We start from the raw sequence: 20,400 nt of genomic DNA, 5'->3' as shown, positions 1-20,400 counted from the left end.
TAGAGAAGGCAGGGGGGGGGGTGAAAATCTGCATGGAGCACGAGGCAAAAGATATGGTACTTTAAAAAGCTGTTTGTTAAAAGTTCGTAATCCGAAACAATTTCTCGCTAACACAGAATACGGGGCACCACGTATGTGCCCCCCTCCTCCCAAAGAGGTATCCTTCCAGGCAACTGGGGGTATACCGAAGTACAGTCAATTTCTCCAAACAATTCATATTAATTATAATAATTCATTTTCCTCAGAGGGGTAAATACCAAACCAGACAGATTCAGTACAAATCAGCCTAGCATAGCAAGGTCTATACTATATACAGGAATGATTCTCTCATTCCTGAAATTTTCGTGGATATTCTAAACACATAATGATCTCTATGTATCTACATACCATTGACATGGTACATGAGGAAAGAATAGAAAAGTTGGAATGTAAGAATAATTTAGCACCGGCACCCACCTGATAAACTCAATAGTCAAACCTGTCTCATGTCATATAGACCTTTACGAAATGTCCGCATTATGACATAGTTTAGTGACAAAGTATGACTCTGATATACGATCGTGCTCTGTTACTAGTTTACTTGCCTCGATAAGACATTCTGTCCACAAAGTCATTTAGGTCATAGACATATCCTTGACATATCTTGCACTTATCAAACTATTGGTCAGTTCTACCTGCCTCACGACGCGTGAAATATCGCTGGCAATGCAGACGAGGAAAGACATAGCAAATTATAGAATCACCACATTAATTATGGTGTTAAATTACATTCGAAGTCTACACTCTACAGTTGTTATGACGAAGTCTACAGCGTAAACAATACAACGAAACTCACTTTCAAACTACAAATCCTGTGCATTGTTACGCCAACGGTTAATGAGTGAACAAAATTTAAATTTCCAAAGGGATTAGTGTCGTTATATGTTGACACAAGCTCATTCCGAAAGACAGTTCACGCTCATATCAATTTAACCGGACGAAGCTATCAGAAAATACTCACACATTACCTTGTTCTTTCGTGAATTTCTACAACTTTCTTGGATCAAGCTTTCAACGTTTGATTAGGATCTTGACTCCATGGCGATGTGACCATTATCTCGTTTCTATAACAAGGAAATTAAAGAGAGAATTTATGTGAATACCTGAGAGCCATTTTGTTTCAAAGCAAGAATGTATTGTTTGGGATTTTGAATGTTTGGAGTGCCATTTATTGCACAGGCTCCGAAGCAGCTACATGTCTATTTTACACATGGTTCATGTAGTTATCGATCGTCGTGCGAAGTTTGAAAGCTGGTAAAACTACAGGTACTTTTAATTTAATAAATTTTAAGACCAAGCTAGGATTAACCAGCCGATGTAGAAACCGACTCTCAAATAGATATTCTCATATTGTAGAAACCGACTCTCAAATAGACATTCTCAAAATTCCCAAATGTATTCCTAAATTGCAAGTTTTATCAAGCGAGGAATACTACATATATCACAAGTCATTTTTCTTTGGGGAAACGTAAACCTGAATTACACATTAATCTTATTTCTTTTCTTATCTGCGCGTGGTCATAATTCATTGTATTATAATAATTCATCCGTTGCTAAGCGCGTGAAATCGCCGCTGGAATTTTGCTAGCGGGGTGGAATTGAGACGACAGGAAACTACAAATTGCTTTTGGATAAAACTATAATACATTTCTAATCCTATAGCTTGAAGAATCGCAACGCTGTTTCACAACTCGTCCGTTGCTATGAAGAGACAACCTTTAGCAACACCGCCGCGGACGAACCACACATGGCCAGAGGGTTTCGGATTCCGGATCGGCGGAAACGCGCCCGTGATAATAACGGATATATTTGAGGAATCGTACGCGCAGAAATCTGGCCTCAGACCGGGCGATCAACTTCTGGAGGTAGACGGCGTGAACGTTCAGGGCTTGAGTAAGGAGGATGTGATCAGTCTGGCCCGGCAATCCACGAGGGTACCCCCTGCCCTGTGTGTTATCTCGAGGATAAGGAGTTTTACACTCCGTAGGCGGAGGGGGACGTTTGGTTTTAAGGTCCGGGGAGGTGGGCCTGTTTTTGTATCACAATTGGAAGAACGTGGGCCTGCAAAGGTGGCGGGGATAAGACTTGGGGATATGTTGGTCGAGGTGAATAATACATCAGTGCGAGAAATGACGTATATTGACGTGGAGAGGTTGATCAATACCTCCGGGTCGCTGCTGCAGTTGGTTATGATTGCTGGGGTGAAGTCGATTGAGGAGATAGAGAAGCGTAATACGGCTTCAAGATTTCGTCGTGCGAGGGAATTCTTTCAAGAGATGAACTATTATTTGGCTGGAGAGGAAAAGAAAAGATCTCAACTCGTGAAATTGTTAAATAAATTCGCCAAAGACAAATCCGTAGAAACGCTAGCGAGAGGAATCATGAAAATTTTGGAAACACCAGTGCAAAAAAGACTCATTCCTACAATCAAGTAAGTAAAAATGAACCTTAGTCTCTGCCAAACATAGCAGACTTGCATTGGATACTTCATTGAGACAATAAAGCTCGCTATACAGTTACTTTAGTTCTCTAGGAAGAACAGTTTAGAACTGATAGAGCTATTCAGTATAAATAAAGTAAGTTTAGTTTAGGTTTCCTTCTGTAGTAACACTGGATCAATAAGAGATGATCCTTACTGGACCTCTAGGAAGAACAGTTTAGAACTGATAGAGCTATCCAGTATAAATAAAGTTAGTTTAGTTTAGGTTTCCTCCTATAGTAACACTGGATCAATAAGAGATGATCCTTACTGGACCTCTAGGAAGAACAGTTTAGAACTGATAGAGCTATCCAGTATAAATAAAGTTAGTTAGTATAGTTTAGGATCAATAAGACATGATCCTTACTGGACCTCTAGGAAGAACAGTTAGCTGTCCTCCTGTATTAGATAAATCATATCATAATTAACCGTCATGTTGATATTTAAGGCAACTCATCCCAAGAGATAAAAGAAAAATATTCACAGATATCTTACAAGAAAACCAGAAAGCAAGTTTAAAACGAAGTGCATCGTTTGATGAAAAAACGAATATTCCCCCAGCACAATCAAAATCTCCTGTGACATCTGGATCAAAGTTCAGGTAACTACCATGACAGGATTATCATCCCTAGTACCATTACCATAATCACCATCAGAACTCAACATCAACTCTACCATTCCAGGACATGGTCAAAAGGGAGTAAATCACCCACGAAACAAACTCCACCAACATCACCTCGCGGTAACACCATATCATACCATCAAAGACCATCACCTGCGGTCTTACAGAACGATCTGGAGCAATCAAACTTTCAACGAAGTTACTCAACATCGGCTGCTTCTTCTCCGCGGAGATCTCCTGAACTCTACCTTGGTGAAGCTGATCGATCCGTCCAGAATCTGGCAGAAACGTTCAAGTTTCAGGTAAACCACAACTGTTGAAGTCCAACAATACTCTTTCATCTACTCTTTTACAGTCTTTTCAAATGCATGGTTGCATGAAATCAAACTGAGGCCTGTTTACACTTGCGATTTTATGTGCGATTTTTCTCTTTTGACAGATGTGAATGAGCAATTAGTTACCAATGTTCTGATTAATAAGAGCCCTTATTTGAACATCAGTAACTAATTCACTCGTTCACATCTATCAAAAGACGAGAAGGGCACATAAAATCGCAGCAAAAATTGCAAGTGTAAACGGGCCTTTGATTAGATTAGTTAGTTGTAGGTTCGTGATTAAGTTTCGTTTGTGGGTTTTAGATGAACCAATTCTTAACTCGAGGAGAACAGTTGGTCTTAAAACAAAGACTGAAAGAATATCATAAACACAGGTAAAAGTCTGCATCTGCAATTGACATTTCCATGTTGTCATCTATACGGTACAATGCAATATCCTTTTCAACCTCTGAGCATTTATCCCTTGTCCTTTCCAGAAATGCGAAACTGTTGGTTTCAACACTGGAACCAATTCTTGATGACCGGGAGAAGTTGAAGATGGTTCCCTATCTCAGTCAACTATTGCCGGAAAATGAACAGTATAATTTTGATAAAGAAGCTCAAAAACTGATGGCGAAATATCTTCAGGGTTAGTATGGACATATTACGAGTCTGCAAAGCCCAGCTATAGACAATTTCACAGCCATCCTAGAGTCAAAACTCCGCTTAGATTTTAGCGATATGCAAAAAACCTCAACAATAATAGCTTTGCTTCTTGATACGTCTCTCACAGGATCGAGTTCTGAAGGTCCAGATGTGATAGATGTAGCATACAGAGTTCAAGGTCTGCGATTGGGTGAATCACCTCAACCAAAGAACCTGATTGGTGGATCAAACCAAGGTAAAAATCAGTGCAGAGTAAATGACACAATACGCTACATAGAGATTGCAAGAAAACTGTAACTGTATACATCACCTTATAACAAGGAACTAACTCATGTTTTCTTTCCGAAATTAGGCGATTTGGATCTTTACCCTGTGAAAGAAAGACCGAACAGCCCACGGTCAAATGAAAGTAAGACTGCTGGTTCCTTATAGACTCTTAATTGTAGACTTTTTAGGCTGTTAACTGATTCCGGTTGATCGATTGAAGGCCATGAAACAGCGTATGATATTGAACCATCTTCTTTTATCAATACACTCAGGTTCCACGGTTGCAGCTCTTCTCACTGCGGCTGAGAATACCACCTTTTCCAACACAGCAGGAAATACCATCACAGTTGAGGCTTTGGTACATTCGGTAAGGACTTGAATGTTTCACACTGCTTGTTGTGAATTAATGTATACTCAATATATAAGCGACCTTGCATTGCTACTTCGAGCATCTTCAGACTTCAATGATGATCGAAATCATGCAGAGAATCTTAAACCTTGGGTGCTTTCCTTTAAGCGGCCAAAATGGTCAAACCGATCATATTTTGAATTGAAATAGATCATTTCGTTAAGAATATAGCGGCGAAATACTGGAATACAGGGCTCTTGAGACATTCTAAAATACCCGTGATCTGCCTGGACTGAATTGCAACAGGACCGGTCTAGCCGTTTTTACCGTATAAAGAAATGCGCCCCTTGTTACCAACCAATGAAACGTCTTTCATTTATTTTTTCCTTATCAAGAATAAACATCAAGATGTGAATGAGGCAGCCCGTGGAACCTCGATTTCAGCAACACAGGGTCAAGACACCTTCGACAGTAAATCTTCTGATCTGCCCAGTGTTCCTACAGCAGAAATATCCACGGAACTGGGCGAGAAGTCCAAAGGTAATGTTCATGGTTTTGCTGTAATCACTACGGCTGTTCCATGACGCTAACTGCAATGAAATGGTTTTATCCAGGTGAAATTAAATCACGCAGCACTCACAGAGATCTCTCGTCAGCGATTGAGGACCAAAAGAAACATTTGGCCCAACAAGGTAAGATAACCAAAGTTTAGGTACAGCAATTTATTGACGTGCTATGAAGATGATCAAACGGTTATGGTTTGGTGAAGGTAATCTTTGTGGTGAATGGAATCTTTGTATGGTGAATGTAATCTTTGTGTGGTGATTACTTTCATTAATCAAACCAGAGTAGCGATAATTGCGATGGATTATATAACTGGTTTTATCATACCACAAATATTCCACATTTTTTGTTCCAGCTTCAAAAGAAGTGCCCCCTCCGCCTGCTCCAATGGGTGGAGGACTCGTTCCCCCTGCTCCACCCCCACCTCCTCCCCCACCGCCAACCGGGATGAACAGTAAAAACGACACGTTACCCAAGATGCAATTGAAGAGAGTTAACTGGGAAAAACTAGGCATTGCTGGTTTGGAAAATACTGTTTGGGGCCAGGTAACGTAATAAAATAGAGAGAATGCATCATTTAGCGTCTTGAGGTCTTTGATATCATCTTTTATAAAACTTCCCTCAAATACATTTCTTTAAATTTCCTGCAATTCACTTCAATGGAACCACCGCAGCTTCTGTTTTCGTCTTTTCCTTCCGTTTTCTTTCACTTCATTTCATTTCCTATTTAGTTCTTCACCTAACCTCTTCTTTTATTCTAAAATTGATATATCTTATTTCCACGGGTTTCTCTTTTTCACAAATTTCGTATCATCCTTCACAATCCAATATCAAAAACGCTTCTTTTCTTCTTTTATCGACTATATTTTACTTCTGTTTTTTCATAATCTCCCGATTCGTAATTAATTCTTGCATTGCATAATACATCTTCAATTCCTCGAGATTTCTCTTGGCGATTTTCCTATCATCTTTTGAGTCAAATATCAAACATCCTTCTACGTTTTTTTTGCATATTTCCTGCTTTCCATGTTTCTATCAGGGCATTTTCATCTCAGTTCCCCCAACAGCGTCGCATATTTTCTTCCATTATGCACCGCAGAATAACACAATGAAACTTTCATTTTTCCAGCTTGGACGAAATGATCCGCTCGACGAGTTAGAGGATTTCGTTGAACTTGAACAGCAGTTTAGTTCTGCCAAACGAGCGAAAGGTATAATAAACCTCGTGTTTTAAGCACGTCGAGAATCCTGTGTAATAAATAACCTTATGATCTTCCTTCCAGTCAGAATCATTGATCGTCACCCTTACCACAAGCATCGCCTTAGCAAACTACATGAAATATTCAGGTGATACAGTAAAAAAGGACTCTTATTTTCATTTTTTATTTCACCCAAACAGCACCAGCAACGAGCAAGAAACAAGAGAAAATAGAGATTTTAGAACCAAGAAAACAATACAACATCGGTATGCAATAGTGTTATATATTAAATAATTAATTGCCTTATTTACTACATAATTGTATAAATTGGTTGATTAATTGGTATGTCCATTGTGTTCTAATTTAGCAATCCTCTTGGGCCACCTGAAACTTCCTCATGAAGAAATCAAGAGAGCGGTGTTATCGATGGATGAAACAACCTTGAGTGAAGCTCATGTGAAACAACTTCTGTTGTACGCTCCAGATCACAAAGAGGTACAAATCAAATGATGACGTTGTGGAGCGATCCAGTATAAAAATAAGATCAGTGTAGTTTGTCTTAGCTCATAAGGTGTATCTGACACTAATTTTTCGTCACAAATACTTCGACTTTCAGACACAGAAATACAAACATTTCGCAGACGATGAAGGAAAGCTGGGACAATGCGATAAATTCTCACTGTTGGTAATTATCAAAATGGATTTCTGATCCAACATATTTTCAAGATAATTTACACCAATAGGACGAAATGGTGCATCCACTTCCAAGATGCCCTCTTTCAGATAAGACTGGATATGTAAGACGTAGCTGAATAACAAGTAATACTTCTAGAATATGAAACAGGTTTATTTAATACGATATAAGTTTATTTCTTTTTTCAGGTAAGTTTATTTCTTTTTTCAGGTAAGCAAGATCCCTGGTTACCGACACAGGCTAAAAGCGATGTTATTTAAATTACATTTTGCTGATAAATTGGAAGAAATAAAACCGGTGAGTCAATGGAAGGAGTTATTACCATAATTTATCAGCTAATTAGGACAATTGAATTGTTAATAATAAGTTAATTTGATCAGTTATCAACTAATGATATTGATTATGTTGCCAATTAGGAAAATCAACACGCTAATTTGGCTGTTAATTTGCGATTTTCAGGAATTAGAAAGAGTTGTGAAGGCATCTCAGGAATTAAGGGAAAGTAAAAAACTCCAGCAAGTTCTCCAGGTATGATGAATACGTTATCTCATTTCAAATTGTGTTACACATTTACAAAATCATACTTATTGAAGTTTCTTCATCACGACAGCTCGTCTTAGCGTTTGGAAACCACATGAACCAGGGAAATGCGAGAATAGCGGGGGCGTCCGCGTTCAGAGTTGGTTTTCTAGCAAAGGTATTTGTAAATTTACTTGTAATTTCTTATTACCCTTCTTTTAGATAAAGCAATAAAACGAGGATATCCTTTCGAATGAACCTGATTCTTAGAGACTCGCGGTTTCAAGGTCTTTTCACACAATCCAATTTTGTTTGATCCAATTCACTTCTGATGGATGTTTTATAGTCTGTTGTCTTGTAATGTATATCAGCAGCAAATCCACTGAAGCCAATGCGCTACAGTTTCATCAATAGCCGACTATATTCCATACGTCTGTAGTGAATTGGATCCAACAAAATTGGATCGTGTGAACAGACATACGTTTTATAAAGAAGCATATTTAGGTCTAACGCAGCGTTTTTGCTTTAGTTATCCAGTACGAAGACTTCCGACAACAAGTCGAATTTGCTCAAGTTCCTGGTAAAAACCGTCGAGACGAAATGCCCCGAGGTTTTGGATTTGAAAAATGAACTATCCTCAATATCACTAGCAGCCAGAGGTGAGATTTCTTATGTTTCATGTTTACCCAACCTTCAGAAGCATCGTGACTGTCTTCAACTTCAACCGTATCGTAGCGAAACGCAGCGTAACGTGTCGTATCGTATCGTAACGTATCGTAACGCAGCGTATATATATATATATATATATATATATATATATATATATATATATATATATATATATATATATATATATATATATATTATATCATATTACTGTAGTAATATGAGTAATATATATATATATAATATATATATATATATAAATATATTTATATATATATATATATATATATATATATATATATATATATATATATATATATATATTACTCATATTACTTTGCGGAGTATTCCAACTAATGATATCATACCAACTTTCCGCCTGAAGAAGGCCCTTAGGTCGAAACGTCGAGAAGTGTTTTGTTTATTTTAGGCAGTTGTTATACCATATTTTGATAATATTTATAATGGTATCAATAAATGTAATCAATGTTCTTTCCCTCCATAGTGTCATATCAGATGGTTAAAGAGGAAATAGATGATGTTGTTAAAACCATGGAGGTCTGTGATGAAGTTTTTAAGTGAAAAATGCATCACAGAAAGATAAATCTTTAAACCCATATGTGTTTACGTCCGCAGGATGTGAAGACAGACCTAGAAGAGCATGGTAGTCAAATTCCTGAAAATGACGAGGATAAATTCGCGGAAATAATGGGCGTATCCTTTTGAGATCAAAACCCAGAGGTCAAATATGACTGCGCGAGTCAATATATCCATTGGCTCCTTTCAGACTTATATTTTAAAATATTTGGGATGAATCTGCCCTTCAAAACCGCGATTGGAATTTTGATCTGACCAGCCTTGACCACAAAGTGGTAAGCATTCTAGTTCTGAACTGACCTTGACCATTTTTATTTGTGGCTCAAATATAAATCTATGAACCTAAGGGAAATAGAAAAGAAAATTATTTGTTTCCATTCCTTAACGAATATTTTCATAAGTCATTTGTTGAGAACTCAAAACGAGATATGGAAATCCTGCTGACCCTTCACAGTGAAATGCAATCGGAATATACAAAAACGGCCAAATTCTTCGGCGAAGATCCAAATATGACAACCACGGAGGAATTCTTTGGAATATTCTCAACATTCGTCGATCAATTTGAGGTAAGAAATACTTTTAAGAAAAAAAAAGTAGAGAGGTACCGAAATCACGCCTGATGTACCTTGAAGTCCCCAATTGCTCACATTCGTTACTAGTTCTCTTTGGAATTGATCTCAGAGATAATCAAGTCGTTTTAAAGAATGAATAATTATTCGTTCTGTGTAAATTTCTTTGTCTAATATTTCTTCCTCTCGCTAACCGATCGGAGAAGATTCTCCTATATTAAAACTGTAAATTTTGGAGTTAAAGCGGCGGCTTTTGTACGTTGGTTCGGCTCATATAACAATGGGTATATACGCTTGATTTGAATATAACCAAGGAGCAGCGTGGCAGCGTCTTCAAACAACTTAGCATCGAATAGGTCGAAACGTCGAGAAGTGTTTTGTCTATTTAGGCCCTTGATTTGAAGTATAACATTTCTCTTTTGCTCTAAACATAAACTCCAGCTCATTTTCATTTAGAACTATATCGAACTAAAATAGTGTTAAATATTCTGACTGCTCTTGGTATTTTAAAAAATATCGTGTACAAAATGTAAACAAAGCATTAACTTTGTTTACAATATAGATTGTATATACCCCATAATTATCAAGTATTATATGACCAATTCAAGTCACCAGATTATACCTTTAAAGCGGGTAGATTTCTGTTTTGAGGCAACTCGCTCGTCATACACACATTCATACAGGTACTTCACACAGCTAGTTTCCAAGTTAGCGAGCCTACACCCATCCACTGCGCGCTAAGAGTTTAAGGTTGGACTTTTGAAAGAACCTTTGTTGAACTAAGCTGTGTATTAGACTCAGTATAATGCTCTTAACTGCGATAATGTACGCCGTTTCAAGCTATGTTTGCTGTATAAGGCTATAAGTATGTAAATTAAGTCCATATTTGCACTGATTCTCACACTGAATACACGCAGAAAGACGATTACTAAATTATACTAAATATTCACACATAGCGTGACAGCCTATAGCAATCCCTTATTTCCCCTCGGCTGTAAATTATACTACGTCTATTCCTGTCATTAAAAGTCTTTTTCAGTTAATTTCGTCATAATTACATAGATCACTTGAATGCTGACAACTCAAAGCTTATCGCTTAGTGACAGCGAGCAAACGAAATCTAAATTTTGAATCGTTTTGCAATTTTCAGATTAACGATAATTCGCGCGGGGTACGTCCGCGAGGGCGGCTGGGAATTTTTCCCACACGAAAAACCACTGTACCGTGAGAATAAATATAATATAATAATTTTTGATTCGTAGCCAAAATTAATCGCTCTCGTAGTGCTGCGTTTGAACTTACTTCTTAATCTAAAAACATGCATAGTATTAGTTATAACTATTTATACATGCAGACAACAAACAATAATTTAAGTGGTACAAAGTAAGAACTTACCTACATGCAAATTTAAGCTCCTGCTGATGCGAACGTCAGTGCTACGTCATCAAGGGAGATTCCTTTATATAAAAAAGATGATAGAATGTTTCTGGATTTTTTGCATTACGCATTCACCTGGTTTAAGTCAACTATTTATTTGGTAAACAGCATCACTAAGAGATTATTCTTACTGGTATACATGCATAAAGTATAAATGTATATATATAGTATCCAGTATAAATAAAGTTAGTTTAGTTTAGGTTTCCTCCTACAGTAACACTGGATCAATAAGAGATGATCCTTACTGGTTCTCTAGGAAGAACAGTTTAGAACTGATAGAACTATCCAGTATAAATAAAGTTAGTTTAGTTTAGGTTTCCTCCTGTAGTAACACTAGACCAATAAGAGATGATCCTTACTGGACCTCTAGGAAAAACAGTTTAGAACTGATAGAGCTATCCAGTATAAACAAAGTTAGTTTAGTTTAAGTTTCCTCCTGTAGTAACACTGAATCAATAAGAGAGGATCCTTACTGGACCTCTAGGAAGAGCAGTTTAGAACTGATAGAACTATCCAGTATAAATAAAGTTAGTTTAGTTTAGGTTTCCTCCTGTAGTAACACTAGACCAATAAGAGATGATCCTTACTGGACCTCTAGGAAAAACAGTTTAGAACTGATAGAGCTATCCAGTATAAATAAAGTTAGTTTAGTTTAGGTTTTCTCCTGTAGTAACACTGGATCAATAAGAGATGATCCTTACTGGACCTCTAGGAAGAACAGTTTAGAACTGATATAGAGCTATCCAGTATAAATAAAGTTAGTTTAGTTTAGGTTTCCTCCTGTAGTAACACTGGATCAATAAGAGATGATCCTTACTGGACCTCTAGGAAGAACAGTTTTAAGCATATAGAGCAACCCAGCTACTATAAACTACATAGTTTATTTTAATCTCCCTTATATAAGTGCATCACAGCATTAAATCCGAGTAAGACATGGGCCAAAACAGTATAGGTATTTTAAGTGTTATTGCAACTAGTATATATTGTTGATTTCAGTAACCACATCATTTCATTTCACTTAAGTCAGCTTCTTCATTTTAATATCGCGTGTGACCATATATATCTCTCTGCATGCAACCCAACACGCACTAGCGGCCTCCCCCAGGCCCCGAATAACGTCGAAAAAACTCTAAAATAATATCGTCTGTTTACACCAAGCGAGCTGATGAACTTGGAAAATTTCCCACACTTTCAACTACTTTTTTAACAGCCAATTGGTCTGTGTGCTTCAATATACACAACTGCACTCTAATCCAAAACCTTTAATTCACTCCATAAAAGTCGCGCTTTAAGAATGCCGATAAACAATTTAGGCGATGCTTACGATATTGGGCGTCATAGCTTGTTGATAACACAGTGTGGGCGATGTGTTGTAAGGATCTTTTACTGCCAACACGTCAAATTCCTGGCTTCCGCTATCATATCTGCATTTTAAAAAGCTGCCTTTGATAGGAGTGTTAGTGGTTGCTTGGAGAGCACCGAGACGTGCTCCCTAAATTTGGACGGTCAAATTATTTGGCGCATCATTCATAAGTTTTTGACGAGTTCGAAGCGAGTTTCGTACACGATCGTGCCAAACGCAAATTGTGACTTCAGCACATATATTCGTCGCATTGTGATATATACCGATATTGGACTGAGTTATAAAAGCCATCTCACGAATAAAATATCGCAGACGACCGTTTTAACTGCAGTGACGGAGAGTTGTTTGTACCGAACGCAAAGAAATTTTCAAATTTACACCCGTTAGCGCGCGATGCCAAAGTTTTGGGTAAGATCTTGTATTCTGTGTATATATATATAGTGGTACTGTAATATAGTTTAGGAATTATACAGTCGCTAAACTTGAGGTCATAATAAATATTATTCAATTTGATCAGACAAAGATGTAGCGTTAAAGGTAAACAAAGTCTTTTTCAATGCGGTGGCTTTATTGTCGAATTCACGCGAAGCGATTTGATCTCTATCATAGAGAACACAAGTATTTACTTCGGATTCGTGTGTTGATAACGAGAATCATCAAGTTTTTTAAAAAAAATTTAGAGTGATTTAAAATATCGTAACCTTTTATGTATATGTGCAAGAAATGTTCAAATATATGTTGTGTGCGATTGGTCTCGCAGCTGAGAATAAGACATTGTTTATTAATGCGAAGTATATATAAGGATTTCTATGTACATAATCTATAGTGAACCTTCACTCTAGATTCAACGGGGTAAACTATACAATTGCATGAATAAATGCTAAATGCTTGAATTCCGATAGTCATTTGAATAAGCAATCAATTAATTATAACATTTAACTTGTAATTATCACGAGAAACACGGATTAATTATTACGTTCGTATGTAATCCACTATTCCACTTAATCTATAATTTTACTCTCCATACAAAAAATACTTCAAAGGATTCGTAGTTTTATTGTTTTTCATTTGAGGAAACGTTGCGAGTTACTTCGACTTGCATTGCATCGTTTCAACTCCAATTTTGGTACAGAGCTGTATATTTCAACACGGAATCGCACTAATGGGGTTTGTAGCATCTTACTCAACGTTTTTTTTTTGTTTTTTTTCAATACCCACACAGACTGCTCGCTTAGAGCTTGTCACGCAGAAGAAGCGAAAGGAGGAACAAGCCAAAAGAGATATCGAAAAACAGGTTTGTAAAAACGAAACTATATACATCATGCATGCTTGCTTGGAATACGAGTTTAGTTTTGCATATATAAAGGAAGAAAGGTGTTGATGAGGAGGCAAACAAAAGCACGTATATTCAGACACACGTATAGGCTTTGAGGTCGAACCGGGAGCGTTGCGGAAAACATACAAGCGATTTACTTCGGCAGGAATTGAAACTATACGCCTCTGTCATGTATTGTATAGATATAGGTTCTATGTAAACTTTCCATAAGGAAGCTATAGGGGGATTTTAAATCACTTTCCATATTTGTAGCGTAATATTTGCTGTCAATATAAATAGAATCAAGTCTCGAGAGAGAGATGGCAACATTCTTTAAGATGGCATATATTAGAAAAACCAAAAGTGGATATCCCCATGATAATATTGAATACTTCGCGACAATTTGAATGAGAGTATATTTTCTAAAAATGTACCGCGGATATATATTACGAATATTCTCAACTTTGACTGAGGTATATATATTGATGGTTTTATATCGTCGCCTATGGTTCTGTTGAATGTCGTTATAACAACAAAGATAACGATAAGAGATCATTGTAGGATTGCGAGATTGGGCATTGGAAAAGTACGTGGAGTGCAATATTGTGTTTACTATTCCAGGGTAACCGGTTGAAAAAGTTACGCGGAATTACTTTGATCGTTGTTAGAGATTTCAGCTCTACGCATTCAACTGTCGAACCAGAAAGATGAAAGATTCAATTTGTGCACAAAAGGGCAGGTCATATTTGCGTATAATAGTTCTTTACAAGGGCATGTCATATTTGCGTATGCCTTTACAAAGACATTCATTCTGAAGACGTGGAGAAATGAAAGAAACCTTACAAATTCATTCATTTATCCATCCTGGAGCTTTTAAAAGGATAGTTCATAGCACTTGACCCTCGTACACAGATACTGATAGCGCTATCCAGCATAAATACAGTTAGTTTAGATTTCAACCTGGATCAACAAGAGATCTTTATAGGGCCTTTATATGGAGAACTAAAGTTAGTTTAGTTTAGATTTCCTTCTGTAGTAACATTGGATCCATTAAGAGATGATCCTTACTGGACATCTAGGAAGAACAGTTTAGAACTGATAGAGCTATTCAGTATAAACAAAGTTAGTTTAGTTTAGGTTTCCTCCTGTTGTAACGCTGGATCAATAAAATATTATCCTTACTGGACCTCTAAGAAGAACAGCTTAGAAAAGAAAGCTTTATAGGTTCCCGGAATTCTAAGAAACATTCTAGAAGTTATCATGAGATACAAAATTGGTTCATAGATTATATTATCACACTGCAAAGCGTGGAAAATACCACTTGACCCGCCGTTTACGGAAGAAAGTCCTAGAAATTGTATCAACCCCAAAATAGGCGTGAATACCGTTTCCGGGCTAATCGTTTCTTATTCTAACTTAAAACTAACGAGGAAGCACACGCGTAAGCATATATAGACATTTTCCCCCTAGCTGTAATATACATAGAGATCTGTATCAGCAGGGTGCAGGAGGAAATCCGAGTACCAATACGGTCTACCCTCGATGTGTTTCGCTGAAATCAAACGAAATGCATTCTTTCCGTTGTGAAATTCAGGTGAAACTATAATCAGACAAGTGCATGGATATTAGGCAGCTTAGGATTGGCGTCTAGCCTTAAAGGCAAACCGCAAAGTGCACGTGCAAATCCCTGTTTCAACTCAGCTGTTTCCTGTTAATATTCGCGTTCGGGCAAAGAGCCAAACGACTCAATGGATATTTCCTGCTTCAATTTTCGCCTGGCTTCTTAAGTTCACTTTATACTCTCCTTAATATCTAAAAGTAACGATGACCTATGACGCTTTCAAAATATCGATATTTAATTGTTTTATACCATTTTCCCGTTTGAAAACTGCCTGGTTCTAAAGGTTAGGTTCAAAAATCGCTTCCTTGTTCGCCAGAGTATTATAAACAATGGATATCGAGTCATCTCAATCGACTATCCTGTGTTCTTGAAGCCTTCGGTAAATGAAAAGAGATCGGTTTACCGGATTCAGGCTGAAAGCCTAGAATGCACTAGAACTTGCTGCTGGCCAAAATCTCTTTAGTAGGTCAAAATCTCTTTAGAATCTCGCAAAGCAGGAAACCCGCTTATGCGCGGTGCACATTTTTTAGTAATTTTTTTTCTGTCAAAAATGACGTGTATAACCGAAGTATAGATTGACGGAAATTAAAAATTCAAAAATCTGAATATATTAACCCCACAAAAGTGCTTTCTGCTTAAACCTGCACTCTCGTATGAATGATATTTCGCTAAGCAGAGAGTTCTGGTGTGCGTCAGACCCAAAAGTAATCCGCATATGAAGTTCTCTTCGTATGAGCATGCGCAGCGCACTGTGTTTTGATTATTAAGCCTGTGTGAGATTATTTTCGAAGGAAAATTTTCATTGCGCAAGATTATACCCCGAGGGCGAAAGACAATGCATTTCGTAAATATTTTGAAAATATAAACTTTATATTTACTCACCCAAACATCATCCGCGAGCTGGCTGAAACTGGTTTTCACATTAGGGATGTTAGAGTAAAATAGGAAAAACAAGCAGGATATAGAAGAAATATAGACACAAAAAATATTTACAATATTTGCAGAAGTTATGGGTACGGAGATTTATCTTGGCAAAATATGAGCACGATTTGCTTTCCCTCAATATCTTCAGTTACGCATGCAGTTCCAGATGTAGACTTGAAGCTTTTATAATTTTGTTTTAAATGCTACAACAATCGTGTTTATATACTCGTCGCTATAATGATGAATATTCTCCCCCGTTTGTAGAATCGTTTGAAGAAGAAAAAGCAGCTTCAATCGTCCACGACGTCTCTGGAGGAACAAGAGGCGAATCATGAAACAAAATCTGAACTGTCGAAACAGCAGGAAAATATCTTAACCAAACGGCAGAGGTTTGATCAACGATCTAGCAGCTCTGAGAGCGAACCTCCCACGTCACCTGGTCTCGCGTTATCCCACGAGATGAGAAAGAGCGATCTATTCAAAAGTCAGGAGAGACTGGACGAGAAGAGATCTCCGCCGCCGATCCTCCCGAAGCCCAAGGTAAAACCTAAAGTAAAATTGAGCCCAACCAATACCGATGCAGCATTGCCCTCGTCGACCAATAAAAATGCGGTATCAAAATCACCAACCAATAGGAATGAAGCGTCGACATCTCCTCAACCAATCAACAGCCAGGCTATGCACGATATAGCTAATGAGATTTCACAAATAAAACTTCATCATCATAAGAAAAAAGTAGCGAAGTCGAGTAGCAGCGACAGCGATGAAAGCGTTTCTGGGAAAAACGAGAAAGCGCTTCCGAGAATTGCGAAAAAACCACTCCAGCATGCGAAGAGTTTAGACTTTAATGAAATTCAAACACAAGAGTCTGGAGGCTCACCACAAAAGCGCATCGAAAAATCTCAAAGCACCGAAGAGAACTTGCTGAGACCTGAGAGAATGAACGGACTTCTTCATCAGAACGCGATATACTTTGAGTCGCCTGTCGATGGCTACTCAAAGATGAGCGATGAAGCAAGCAACAATGAAGAAACCAGTTCAACCCCCAGGGAAATACTGCAAAATCTTCGAGAAAGAGGAGCGAACTTGATGTTGAATAAAAAACGCATAATACAAAATATATGCTGGCCGCTTGGTTGCCAAAATGGCGAGAATATTCACGAGGAAGACGAGGACCCTCTTTACAGTTCGGTCAACTTCGCTACATTAGGGTACAATAATGGTACCCTAAAGGTGGATACATACAAGGAACCACTGGACACGGATACCCCTCATGAGGCGGGTACCGCAGAAGCATTTCCAAACCCTATCTATAGCACTTCTAACCCTATTAGTTCTGGTTCACCCCCGAAAACTGATCTTTCGAATGTTGTCCAAATCTCGCCGGAGTTAGGGATAAAGGAGGTACAAAGCATTGTTCAAGGGGGAAGTTCGTATACAGTGGGGGATAACATGGATCTTTATGCTCTGCCGGTAAAAGATCGCAAATCGAAAGATATGGAAACTGTGCCAGTGGGCGAGAAAAGTTCGTCTGTACCGGAAGAACGTACTTCTACACCGGAGGAAATTACTCCTACCGAGGTAGCACAAGACGACACTTACGCTCAACCATTGCCACGCTCCCCCCGGAAAACGGGAAACTCTAACAGTGATTCTGAGAAATACGATACGAAAGCAGGGGAGAATGAGGGACCTTACGCGCAGACTGATTTGTTTCAACAGTCGCCAACTAAAAGTGAATCGCAGTATGACATACCTGGCATACTGATCGACACCGCCTCCGTACCTTTTGATCTCAGCCCCCCCAATTTCAAACCACCTCCGCCCCCTCCTGGTGGCTCCCCGCTTCTCAGAAAGAAGAATAAGAACAAAAAACACAGCCCTCCGGTTCTCAGAAAAAAAGACAAAGTAAAATCGCCGAAGAAAACAGTCTTAAAAACCGAACCTTCTCCAAAAGACGAAAACTTCGATTTCAAAATGAAACGAAGTCAAAGTGAGTCGGATCTCACCAGCGAGACGATATTTGCATCCCCGTCAAGTCTAGGAATAACTACAGAGGATGGCAACAACAATCGTCACTCGATGTTTGTTACGCCGAAAGAGTTCGGAAAACTTCGTGAATACTTCATATACTCCGACGAGAATGAAGGCGAGAGCAACTTACTGTCAGGAAAACATCGCTCGAACGTTGGAAAGGGTCAAAAGATCGGAAAAGGTCGTGATCAGATTGGGAATCACGATAACTCGTTTCTAGTAGTCCCCCCACCGCCAACGTCGACTCCAATAATTGATACGGATTCTATGGTCGCACCCCCACCGCCTCATATCACAGACAATATACACTCCGGACCGGTTCCACCACCCCACCCTGCCTACCCACCGCCGAGGTTACACCCTTCGGAAAAGGCTTTGATCAACGTCACTTCACAAAGCGATGAATCACAATGGCAGGAGATGGTCGAAAGCCTTCCTCCACCACCCCCTGAACTTCTAGACTCATGAATACCAAGACAGGGGGGTGCCCCACCCCTGAACTTCTATACCAAAGACGGGGGGTGTAATTCCCCATCCCTGAACTTCTAAAGTCATGAATACCAAGACGGGGGGGGGTGTAAGTAAATTGCTGAGGCTGCCAATAAATGCGGCTGAGGCTGCCAATATATTTAAATATTGAAGAGGAACTTTATAATAGTCCTTGAATTCGTACTTCCTTGAAATAACTCTGCGACATTAATTAAATTTATCATGGTGGGCAAGGCGTTTTTTCAAGGAAGTACAGTAGTTTTGTATTTGTAATAATATTGTATAGATTTTCTCGACGGCAGTGACTTTCTGTCACAAAGTAAATTTTAAAATATTAATCATAAATAATGTAATTTATTAATTATATCATAGTATTTAAGTATTCCTGAGCCATGATGTTCAACACCTTACTAGATGCTGATAGGAACAGAACAGACTATCTGGTATATATCTGGTCTGATCAGACTATCGGGCATAAATGTCGAAGGGTGAACTCGGCCAGTGATATGAACTGTAGTTTATAGTAAAAAAGGCAAAGCCATTTTTGTACATTTCAAATTAAAAGAATAATTTAAATCAAAAACATGTCCGACTGTTTAGTTTAAGTGCTGTAGCGTTTTAAAACAAGTTACTTGAGTAGAACGTGATCTGCAAAATTGCGAAAACTGCTGCGCCCAAAAAGGGCTGGTTTCGACGTCCGTACAAACGTACACGCACGTAGTCGTTCAACGATGGAGACGCCCGTAAAGCCCTAATTCCACGGGCTAAATTTTCAAGCGAAATGCGAAATATTTCGCCTGCTTCTTTTGAATTGTGAGCAATGAAGCAGAATTAATTCATTCAAGTGGTCGAAATTCAAAAGAAACAGGCGGAATATTTTGCATTTCGCCGAGAAAAAATCGCCCGTGGAATTAGGCCTTAAGGTGTTAGTTATTTCCTTGGTTCTGGGACTCCGGATCATCATTTATTCTGCCATTGATTCATAAGGGCTGCCTTCCACGGTCGCGTTTTTTGCACGCACGTACACGCACCAGCCTCATGCCCAGGCGCTTTAATAGTAAAATACCTAACGTTGCATGCAGTTATTGCATAGAGGTCAGCTGAAAAACGGCGAGCGCGCGGGGGTGCTTGGGGTGGTTTTGCTAACTTTATCAAAACATACCAAATCTTCAACAGGCAACCCTATGCATCTATTCAATTGTTGATTTCATAAGTATCATTTAAATGATTTTATACTTTCACCATGGATAGTTAAAAGACGATTTCATAAAGTGATTTTATTATCCATGCTCCTACCCAGGCGCTTTGCTCTCTACGCCGTTGCGTGAGTGTTTGTGGCGTAACACGCGAGCCCTACGAAAACCCACGCAACCAAGAACTGGGCGCCTCGTTACGAGACAGTATAGTTCATCAGTTCATCTATCCAGTGTGTTTTGAGATCAGTGTGAAGGAAGAAGATGCGTCGAGCATCGTGTTTGTTTCTGAGACGCGCAGATGTCTCAAATTAATTGTCAATATTATTCAATTACACCAGACCACGGGTGACCACAAACAGTACTATATTGCCGTTGTGTTTTATATAAAACCTATAAGCGCTAACACATAAATAACATCCGTTTTCAATGATATTTCAGAGAGGATTTTCGGATAATATATCTGCATTTTACAAAGCC

General features: G+C 38.5%; 1 protein-coding gene across 2 annotated transcripts; it reads left to right on the top strand.

The window, feature by feature from the left end:
- The first annotated feature begins 578 nt into the window (after positions 1–578).
- On the top strand, positions 579–19,285 carry LOC114519499 (delphilin-like). 2 transcript variants are annotated; one of them, XM_028539639.1, is made up of 25 exons: positions 579–1,305; positions 1,702–2,470; positions 2,967–3,119; positions 3,202–3,442; positions 3,779–3,849; positions 3,952–4,103; positions 4,248–4,355; positions 4,473–4,529; positions 4,660–4,754; positions 5,132–5,276; positions 5,351–5,428; positions 5,656–5,846; positions 6,430–6,511; positions 6,700–6,765; positions 6,867–6,994; positions 7,116–7,184; positions 7,404–7,490; positions 7,653–7,721; positions 7,804–7,890; positions 8,242–8,371; positions 8,884–8,936; positions 9,015–9,092; positions 9,377–9,541; positions 13,567–13,638; positions 16,469–19,285. In XM_028539639.1, exons 2-25 carry the CDS (start codon positions 1,743–1,745, stop codon positions 18,704–18,706), a joined length of 5,343 nt encoding a protein of 1,780 aa, XP_028395440.1. In that variant the 5' UTR covers positions 579–1,305; positions 1,702–1,742; the 3' UTR covers positions 18,707–19,285. The 2 variants fall into 2 exon arrangements, with proteins under 2 accessions (XP_028395440.1, XP_028395441.1); XM_028539640.1 differs by lacking the exon at positions 16,469–19,285 and adding an exon at positions 14,281–14,679 and having other exon boundaries at positions 583–1,305.
- The last annotated feature ends 1,115 nt before the right edge of the window (positions 19,286–20,400 follow it).

Source organism: Dendronephthya gigantea, unplaced genomic scaffold (assembly GCF_004324835.1).
Source record: "Dendronephthya gigantea isolate DGI-Jeju-01 unplaced genomic scaffold, DenGig_1.0 000013F, whole genome shotgun sequence".
Taxonomy (NCBI): Eukaryota; Metazoa; Cnidaria; class Anthozoa; order Malacalcyonacea; family Nephtheidae; genus Dendronephthya; species Dendronephthya gigantea.
This window is presented reverse-complemented; position numbering and strand designations above follow the sequence as displayed.

What these genes read in the sequence shown, in the direction of transcription:
- LOC114519499 (XM_028539639.1), top strand. Translation starts at nt 1,743, where the DNA reads ATGAAGAGACAACCTTTAGCAACACCGCCGCGGACGAACCACACATGG. An exon ending in AAAGAATATCATAAACACAG is followed by an intron (nt 3,850 to 3,951) that starts GTAAAAGTCTGC and finishes TGTCCTTTCCAG; the next exon opens with AAATGCGAAACTGTTGGTTT. An exon ending in AAAATACTGTTTGGGGCCAG is followed by an intron (nt 5,847 to 6,429) that starts GTAACGTAATAA and finishes TCATTTTTCCAG; the next exon opens with CTTGGACGAAATGATCCGCT.